Below are 10,430 nucleotides of genomic sequence, written 5' to 3'. Positions count from 1 at the left end.
TTTTCTGACCATAATCTTGCTAAACAGAATTCATCTGAACTTATGTTGTTGCCAACAAATATACGAACAATTATACCTAATCAAAAACAAAAACCAAACTGATGTTCAAGAAAATTAATCATTTGCTTTGAATAAATCAGCTATTAAGAAAGCTTACATAATTGAGTCTGACAGTGCCAAATCATGTCTGAGATGAAACACTGCATGATACATAATCAAACAGATATTTGCAAGAGCTGTGGGTTGGGGGAGAGTGCAAATGTTTCCCAGCACTCCTGTATGTCATGGGAGCACACAATAAAACACTTGAAGAACTGCAATAATAAAAGGTTTAAAGAGCTGCAATAATAGGTTTTGCACACTGTAGTGGCTACTGATACTGAGAACATTTTAGAAGTTCATCTCTATCATCTAAACACTACACACCTCCACAATCTATTTATTACGTCTTAATAGGAATTCTATGCTAATATTTTATCCCTTTGCATCTGCTCTGTTTTACTATTTGGGTCATATCTTTTGTTAGAAATAATGTTTGACCCATCTATTCTCAATATAAATAAAAAGCTTTTACCACATAAACAAGGTCAATTTGTTCTGTTTGAAAGATGGAGTAATGGAACTAACTGTAAGATATGCAATGTAAAATTTATTCCCATTTCACCTTTATATGAGTAGAAATGAGAGGTACTCAACCAAAATATGCATAACAATTACGCTTTCTGTACTAGCCTTCAAATAAATACATATGTATTTATACAAATAATAGTGTAAATGTATGCTTTCTATAGAATGCAGAGAAAATATTTGATGTTTTTCTTCATGGCTTATTTTCATTATTAAGTATTTTACCATTTGATACACGAATTTGTACTTTGTTTTCAGGTAATTGCATATATCTAGTCTGCCAATGACAGCAATTTATCATTGCACAGAGTCAAAAATGAGATGTAATTTTATTGCTGCTAGTAGCTCAAAACAAGTACTTTGGTCTAATTTATTTATTTATTTATTTTTTTGAGACGGAGTCTCGCTTTGTCAACCAGCTGGAGTGTAGTGGAGTGATCTAGGCTCGCTGCAACCTCCGCCTCTCGGGTTCAAGCAATTCTCCTGCCTCAGACTCCCGAGGAGCTGGAATTACAGGGATGCACCACCACACCCAGCTAATTTTTGTGTTTTAGTAGAGACGGAGTTTCACCATGTTGGCCAGGCGGGTCTCGAATTACTGACCTCAAGTGATCTGCCCGCCTCAGCCTCCCAAAGTGTTGGGATTACAGGCGAGCGCCACCCTGCCCAGCCTGATAGATAATATTAAGGGAATATTTCTCAAGTTTAATTTCAGCTACACTACAGAAAATAGTCCCTTGGTTTTCTGGAACAGAATTGCATGTAATCCCTTTCCATACAGGATATTATCCATATCCTAATTTATATCCATATAAATTTAGGATTGGACTGGGTCACAAAATGAGAAGTAAAAAAAAAAAAACTTTTGAAATATTGGCAATTTATCTGCAGAAAAGGACACAAATACATGCGTTTTTTTTCTTTTGTATCCTGAATGCACTAAATCATAAAGTGTAGCTGCAACATTACCTGAAAATAAATTCTTGTGAATGATATTGTTCTTTATTTTTTATATTTTCCAGCTTGCATTACTAAAATTATCTATTTTTTAAACATTTAGACCTCAGATTATTGGTGTTAAACATGAAATGTCAGACTGAATATCTTATGAATGTATACTGTGTGAACATGAATTCCCTCTACAAATTAGTTTTTAATTATTTTTTAAAGATCTAATATTTAATAATACACTAATTTACTTTCCTTAGCACTTAATTATAGAAGTACATGACTACTTATTTCCAAAAATTCTAAATAGCCTGAGCAGCTTAAGATTGTGTCCTAAGTAAAGAATTTCCTCAAGTCTTCTTTATGTGCCTCAGCCAGATTGGGAAAGACTGAGAAGTAAATACACAGAAAGAATTATCTTCTTTTGCTTGTATTTCCTGATTTGAGTCATCCAGGGGTGAAAGAGACTGCCTTTTCTGCAACAGAAAATAACTCAGTAATGGCAAGTTGTGTAAAAGAACTAGTATGAAGCATTGAACCAGTTTAACATACTGCCTAAAAATTTATAAGTTAATAAAATCAAATTCAAATGCCAAACATTATCGGTGAAAGAAAATACATACAAATGACACATTATATTTGAGACTCTATGTGTCCCCAGTTCAATGACTGGTACCTTAGGAAACTGTTCCTTAAAACATACAGTAAGATTTTCAGTACTTGAGAATTTTAAATATCATTTCTTTATATTTAATAAATAGCTTAAAATTATAGCAAACTGGAATTCAGATTCTCATTTCTTCTTTATCAAATTGGCCTCAATTTTTTAAAAATATAGTTGCTGCTCACCAGCTCTAAACAATCAACAAAAAATGTAGAACAAAAAGAGGTGGAAGGGACTGACAAATTACAATTCGGTGGGAAAAGAGGAAGAGAATAAGAAAGCATTCGATATTCTTTGCCCCAAAACAATGGAGAACTGTACACAGGCACCATGGTAATTACTTACATCTTCCCTATGTCCCACTAGTACATACTAATAATTTAGTTTCTATTACTAGCCACTTACCTACACGAAGAAATTGATACATTTTGGAATTTATATGACTTAGCTACATGGCTTTTAAGAAGTATCCTACTATGGTTTGACAGTCCCCTCCAGAACTCATGTTGCAATTTAGCTGCCACTGTAACAGTATTAAGGAAAGGGACCTTTAACAGGTGAGTAGACCATGAGGGCTCCACCCTTACTGGGGACTTGTATTATAAGGGTGAGTTCAGCCACTCTTGTCCTCTCTTACCCTCTTGCCTTCACCATGTGATGACACAGCAAGAAGGCCCTCACAAGATGCCATGCCTTGATATTGGATTTCCCAGACTCCTGAACTGTGAGCCAATAAATTTCTGTTCATTATACATTACCCAGTCTGTGGTATTCTGTTATAACAGCACAAAACAGAACATGTCCTTTGGTAAGTCCTGAAACTGCACTCTATTCCAGGTTTCCCCTAGCCAGTCTGTAACAGTCTATTTTATATTGCTATAAAGAAATGCCTGAAGCTGAGTACTTCATTAAGAAAAGAGGTTTATTTAGCTCACAGTTCTACAGATTGTAAAAGAAACAAGACACCAACATCTGCTTCTGGTTAGGGCCTCAGGAAGCTTTCAATCACAGGGAAGTTGAACTGGCAGCACTTATGTCACATGGTGAGTGTGAGCAAGAGAGGTGCCATGCTCTTTTAAACAGCAGCTCTTGTGTGAACTAATAGAGTGAGAACTCACACATTATCATGGGGACAGCACCAAACCATTCATGAGGGTTCCATCCCATGACTGAAACACCTCCACCAGGATCACATTTCAACACAAGATTTGGAGGGGACAAAGGTCCAAACTATATCATAGTCTCAACCCAGTTATTTCAATTGTCTATTTCTAATAAGTAAACAAGTCATCCAGTTTCCATGGTGTGATCACAGCTCATTGGAGCCTCAACTTCCTGGGTTCAAGTGATCTTTCTGCCTCGTCACTTGAGTAGTTGAAACTACAGGCATGTGGAACCATGCCTGGCTAATTTTTGTATTTTTTGTAGATGAGGTTTCACCATGTTGCCCAGGTTGGTGGTCTTGAACTCCTGGGCTCTAGCAATCTTCCTGCCTCAGCATCCCAAAGTGTTGGGATTACAAGTGTGAGCCATCCTACCCAGCCTACAGCTACTCACCTTAATAAAACAAATATATTAGCTTAGGCAATGATTTTAATTTAATTCTGTATTTGCAACTGTAGACATGCAAAGGGGTTACCCATACACAATCATGTGAATGTCAGCCTACCTTATTATATAGTAAAAGGTTAATACAAAGAATTCTCCATAGAAAGTGAGAAACTGTGAGTAGAACATCTTAAGTCTTTGCATTTACATCAGTTTAAAGATCTAGGGACACAATTTTAAAGATGCGCTGTAAGATTAAGGTGAGGATGACGACAACTGCATTATTTCTCTCTTCCAAATAAGAGACAGCTGGTGACTTAGTCCTTTTGTGCTGCTATAACAAAATACCACAGGCTGAGGAATTTATAAAAACAACAGAAATTTATGCTGGGCATGGTGGCTTGTACCTGTAATCTCAGCTACTCAAAAGGCTGAGACAAAGGGATTGCTTGAGGCCAGGTGTTCGAGACCAGCTAAGACAACATAGCAAGACCCTGTCTCTAAAATAAATAAATAAGTATGCCTTACAGTTCTGGATGCTGGGGAAGTAAAGATGAAGGCATTAGTAGGTTTGGTGTCTGGTGAGGGTTGCTCTCTGCTTACAAGACGGCACCCTGTTGCCACATTCTCCGGAGGGAGGAATACTAAGTCTTCTTCACATGGTGGATGAGACTGGGGAGCAAAATGGATCTAAGCCGGTTCCTTCCAGCCCTTTTTATAAGGCACAAATCCATACATTAGTGCCTAAGTGCCTTTTATAAGGCACTAATCCATACATAAGTGCAAAGCCCTCATGACTTAATCATTTCCCAATACTTTAAACAATTTCTCTAGATTATTTTATAATGCCTAATACAATGTAAAAACTTTATATAAATAGTTATACTCTATTGTTTAGGGAATAATCACAAGAAAAAAAAGTCTACCATGTTCAGTACAGTTGCAACCATACATTTTATTTCTATATATTTGTGATTCACAATTGGTTGAACCCACAGATGCAGAACCCACAGACAGAGAGGGCCGATTTGTATAGAGAGGAAGGCAATTGGACCTAAGTGGTTAAGATATCAACTTAATTTAAAGCAAAGATCAAATGGTACAATTCAGATGTTTCTGTAGATAGTAAATATCCACTGTCAGATAATACTATAGGCACACACTGTTTTATTGTACTTCATTGTACTATACTTCATATACATTGCACTTTTTACAAATCGAAGGTTTGTAGCAATCCCACACCTAGCAAGTATATCAACTCCATTTTTCCCAACAGCCTATGCTCACTTCATGTATACTGTCACATTCTGGTAATTCTCCCAATATTCTGAACTTTTTCATAATTGTTATTTGTGTTATAGTGATCTCAATCAGTGATCTTTGATGTTACTATTGTTTTGGAGGCACCACGAACTATGCCCATATAATATAGCGAACTTAATGGATACATGTGTATGTTCTGACTGCTCCACACATCTGCTGTTTCCTTTTCTCTCTCCTCAGGCCTTCCTATTTCGTGAAACAACAACACTGGAATAAAACCAATTACTGGCCATAAAATGACCTCTAAGTGTTCAAGTGAAAGGAAGAGTTGTACGTCTCTCACTTTACAACAAAAGTTAGAAATGATTAAGCTTCCTGAGGACAGCATGTTGAAAGCTGAGGCAAACTAAAAGCTAGGCCTCTTGTGCCAAACAGCCAAATTGTGAATGCGAAGAAAAAGTTCTTAAAAGAAACTAAAAGTACTACTCCAGTGAACACAGGAGTAAGAAAGCAAAACAGCTTTACAGGAGATATGCAATAAGTTTAAGTGGTCTGGATAAAAGATCAAACCAGTTACAACATTCCCTTAAGCCAAAGCCTAATCCAGAGCGGGCCCTAACTCTCTTCAATTCTATGAAGGCTGAGAAAAACTGCAGTTTCTCTCCCAGTGGGAAGCTAGCAGAGGCTGGCTCATGAGGTTTAAGGAAATAAGCCATCTCCATAACATAAAAGTACAAAATGAAGCTGCAAGTTATCCAGAAGATCTAGATAAGGTGGATACACTAAACACCAAACAACAGATTTTTCAGTGTACACAAAATAGCCTTATATTCAAAGAAGATGCCATCTAGGATTTTCATAGCTGCAGAGCGGGAATCAATGCCTGGCTTCTAAACTTCAAAGGACAAGCTATCTTGTCAGGGGTACTGCAGCTGGTAATTTTAAGTTGAAGCCAATGCTCATTTACAATTCCAAAAATCCTAGGGTCCTTAAGAATTTTGCTACATCTACTCTGCCTGTGCTCTACAGATACAAAAACTATGCCTGGATGACAGCACATCTTTTAATATCATGGTTTACTAAAGATTTTAAGTCCACCGTTCAGTAAAAGATTTCTTTCGAAATGTTGCTGATCATTAACAATGCACCTGGTCACCCAAGAACTCCAATGGAGATGTACAAGGAGTTGAATTTTTTTAATGCCTGCTAACACATCTATTCCATAGCCCATGGATCAAGGAATAGTTTTGACTTTCAAGTCTTACTATATAAGCATATTTTTTGTAAGGCTATAGCTGTCATAGTGATTCCTGATGGATTTGGGCAAAGTAAACTGGAAATCTTCTGGAAAGGATTCACCATTTAAGATGTCATTAACTACACTGATGATTCATGAGAGGGGGTCAAAATATCAATATTAACAGGAGTGTGGGAGAAGTTGATTCCAACCCTCATGAATAATTTTGAGGTGTTTAAGACTTCATGGGAGGAAGTAACTGAAGATGTGGTAGAAATAGGAAGAGAACTAGAATTAGAAGTGGAACCTAAAGACGTGACTGAATTGCTGCAATCTCATGAAAAAACTTGAACAGATGAGGAGTTACTTCTTATGCATGAGTAAAAATGAGGTTTCTCAAGTAAAAGCTACTCATGGTGAAGATGCTATGAACACTGTTGAAATGATAACAAAGGACTTAGAATGTTACATAACCTTCTTAGTTGATAAGGCAGTAGCAGAGTTTGAGAGGACTTGATCCCAAATTTCAAAGTTTTACGGAGAATAAAATGCTATCAAGTAGCATCACATGCTACACAGAAATCTTTGGTGAAAGGAAGAGCTAATTAACACAGCAAACTTCACTGCTGTCTATTAGGAGAAACTGCCACCTTTAGCAACCACTACCCTGATCAGTCAGCGGCCAACAACACTTGAGGCCAGACCCTCCACCAGCTAAAAGATTATGACTCACTGCAGGCTCAGAGGGTCATTATTTTTTTTTGAGCAGTAAAGTACTCTTAAATTGAGATATGCACATTGGTTTTTTTAGGCACAATGCTATTGTATACTTAATAAACTACAGTAGCGTGTAAACATAACTTTTATATGCATTTGGAAACCAAAAACTTTGTGTGACTTATTTGACCGCAGTGGTCTGGATCTGAGGCCACAGTATCTGTGAGATATACCTGTACCTGAGGTAAAGAAATGGATAGATTTTTACTTTGAGATGGAGTCTTGCTCTGCCACCCAGGCTGGAGTGCAATGGTGTGATCTCGGCTTACTGCAACCTCTGCCTCCCAGGTTCAAACAATTCTCCTGTCTCAGCCTCCCGAGTGCTGGGATTACAGGCACGTGCCACCAAGCCTGGCTGATTTTTGTATTTTTAGTAGAGGCGTGGTTTCACCATGTTGGCCAGGCTGGTCTCGAACTTCTGACCTCAGGTGATCCGCCCACCTCGGCCTCCCGAAGTGCTGGGATTACAGGCATGAGCCACTGCACCCAGCCGAAATGGACAGGTTTTTAAATGCCATGATGATCAGAACAGCTTGATGACTAAAAATAACATGTTACTGTTCCCATTCTTGTGGAAAAGGATTTGGGTTTTTCTTTTAGTGCTTTTAGATGTAATCTCATAAACTCTTAACAATATTCTAACAATCATAAAAAGACTGTGCTATAACCTGTGAAGGTAACTCCTGAAGTTGCAAAAATATTTTAAAAAATAATGAAGAAAGTATTCACATGACAAAGTTAATGTATACCAAGGCAGAGCCTCTCAACTTGTGTACAAGGAATGCTGAAAGAGTCCCCTCAGCTCATGAGAAAGAAAAGTGGGGCCTCAGTGCAACCAGAGTGCATAGGCTTGTGTTAAGTGGTTTCCAGATTACTCCAATGTGCCATATAAACACTGTTTCCTAAGTGTGTAAAGGAATGTAAGATTGGGAAACATCTAATTAGTGGAAATTGCTAATCAGAAAACCAGAAGAACTAGGTTCAACTCCTTGTCAACTCACTAGCTGAGTGATCTTAAATCACTTTAACCTCTTTGGGACACTTAAGACTCCTCATTTACTAAATGAAAACTAGAGTATTTCAATGGTCTCTTCTAGTTCTAAAACCCGTAATTTCCCTTACGTTGACACTTCATAATATAAAGCAGTAGTCATTACTCATTTAATTAAAAACTCTAAATTCAGATATTCAATAAATACTTGTTATTTACTGAACCTAGTCTGCATGTGAGGATCTGGAAAACAAATATGGAAGACAAAATCCCTAAACAGATCTTATTGTGAATAATCTTTACATCCCTTTTAGGAGGTTAAATAGTAAAGTCTTCTGAATAGTGCCCAAATAAAGGAAATATTTTGCACAGATAATGGAAGCTTGCCTACGCATAATAAATATTTTTTACTTTAGCTATAATCAGAGCTTCTACCAATATATAAGAATTTTCTCCTCTATACCCTTCAACTGTTTTAAAAAGAAAAATTATGGTCATTTAAATTTACTCACAAATTACATTTGTAATTAAAATTGATTTCCAAAGTATAAATTTATAAAAATAGTTTAAAGACTCTCAAAAGGACTTCAACATCTTATATTCATATTACAGCAAGAAAATCAATGTGCTCCATATATTTTACCCATGATGAAACTTGTCCCATATCCATTACTATATACATAGTTTAATTGGGTGGGGTTGGGAGGGAGAGGCATGAATTCAAAATTTTAATTAAATATTACATAATTTAATGTTCCCCCAAGAATCTGAGCTGACATTTTCATATGAATACAATTTCACAAAGGTTACAAATATATATCAACTTACAATAGAAGGAATCATTTAGTATTTTACAGTTTTTCTAAAAATCTAGCTCCATAATCACTCTTTAAAAAAAACAAAAAAATCCTTACCACATAATATGAAAAGTCCACATTTCTCTGGAAATGCATCGTCACCTAATAGTAAGGTCCAAAATGAGAATTACTATCTCCAGAGGAGGGTGGAGGAGGCAGCGGTGGAGGGGGAGGGGGTGGGGGTAGGGAATATGGTAAGTTAAGTAATGGATGAGCTGCCATGTTTGGTGTAGCCCAACTCATGTTTACAGGTGGGGGTGGTGGTGGGGGTGGAGAGCGGAGTGGAAAATTATGCACATCAAACATTGGAAGAGGAAAGGAGTATTGTGGCATAATGGGATTATCTTGTCTCTGAGAAGGAAATCCTGAAGTCTCCTGAGATACCATATGTTCTGAATTATAGAAATGCTGAGGTGGAGGCCTGCCATGGCAAGATCGAGGGTATCTGCCCCTGGAAAATCCTCGTGTGAATTCTCTGTTACGATATCCTTTTGCATGCTCTGAAGTAGAGTGAGCATTCCAATTCTGATGTACTTCAGCAAAATCTTCACCTTTGAGTGAGGGGAGGGAAAACAAAACAACAAAAGTAAGTTTAATATATCAAAAAGCACTGTTTGAAATTTCAATTATGAATTTTCTTTATTATTCGGTATATCTTATGGCAGTTAAAAAAGTGTAAAACATAAAATGGTAAATTTTAAATGAATTTGAAAAGGCAAAACCTAATGCCAAAGAAAGATAATCGAGCAAGTCAGAAAACACTTAAGACGATAACCATTCTACTCCAGCCAAACACCACAGAAGAAAATGTGTCACCATCTCTACACACTCTCAAAGGCTGAGTATGGATCCTAGACTTCTATCCTTGACAGGCAGTAATGAGGTACTCCAACCCTTCCACCACAGTAGCATCAGGAACAGGCTGAACAGGGTGCCAGTAACAAGCCTCCCCGCAGTGACAATGAACATCACATGGGGAACCTGAACTTCCACCTCCACTGGCAGCAACACAGTGTTCTTCCCTCTTTTACACTGTGACAATGTCAGAGAAGACTGAGTAGAGTTAGGATTTTTGTCCCCATCCAGTGATAACGAGGCCATCCTCCACTGGTGTCAGTGCATGCCATATGGGGAGGAATGACAAAGTACTCCTGTCCCTACCAGGCATAAGAAAATACCTCGTGGGGTGTCAGAACTTCTACCCTCATCCAGCAGTAACAAGGCACCCCTTGGCCAAAGGTGTCAACAGAGGCTAAGAGGAATACCTAGACTTCAATCTACTCCATTCTTTTTGCTGCCAGAGAAGCATTTTTAAAAAGACAAAGAAACAATTACAGCAAACCCAGCTAAATCAGAAGATTTACATAAGATCCATGGTCTTGTAATATAATACTCAATATCCCAAGTTTCAATAAAAGAAAATTGCTCATCACAAAAAGAACCAGGAAGATTTAAAATTCAATGAAAAAAAAAATTAACCAAGGGTGTCACAAAGATGTTAGAATTATGAAAGGTATT

The 10,430-nt window shown here is 37.3% G+C and overlaps 1 protein-coding gene across 1 annotated transcript in view; it reads right to left on the bottom strand.

The window, feature by feature from the left end:
• Nucleotides 1-4,722: 4,722 nt before the first annotated feature.
• Nucleotides 4,723-10,430, bottom strand: part of NAF1 (nuclear assembly factor 1 ribonucleoprotein) — a 41,359-nt gene continuing 35,651 nt past the window's right edge. The window contains exon 8 of the mRNA XM_003899326.4: nucleotides 4,723-9,463. Within this exon, the coding sequence (XP_003899375.1) occupies nucleotides 9,015-9,463 (449 nt within the window). The 3' untranslated portion in view covers nucleotides 4,723-9,014. The remainder of the gene's footprint in view (nucleotides 9,464-10,430) is intronic.

The sequence above is a fragment of the Papio anubis genome, chromosome 3 (assembly GCF_008728515.1).
Source record: "Papio anubis isolate 15944 chromosome 3, Panubis1.0, whole genome shotgun sequence".
Taxonomy (NCBI): domain Eukaryota; kingdom Metazoa; phylum Chordata; class Mammalia; order Primates; family Cercopithecidae; genus Papio; species Papio anubis.
Note: the sequence above shows the minus strand (reverse complement) of the source record. Positions and strands in the feature narration are given on the sequence as shown.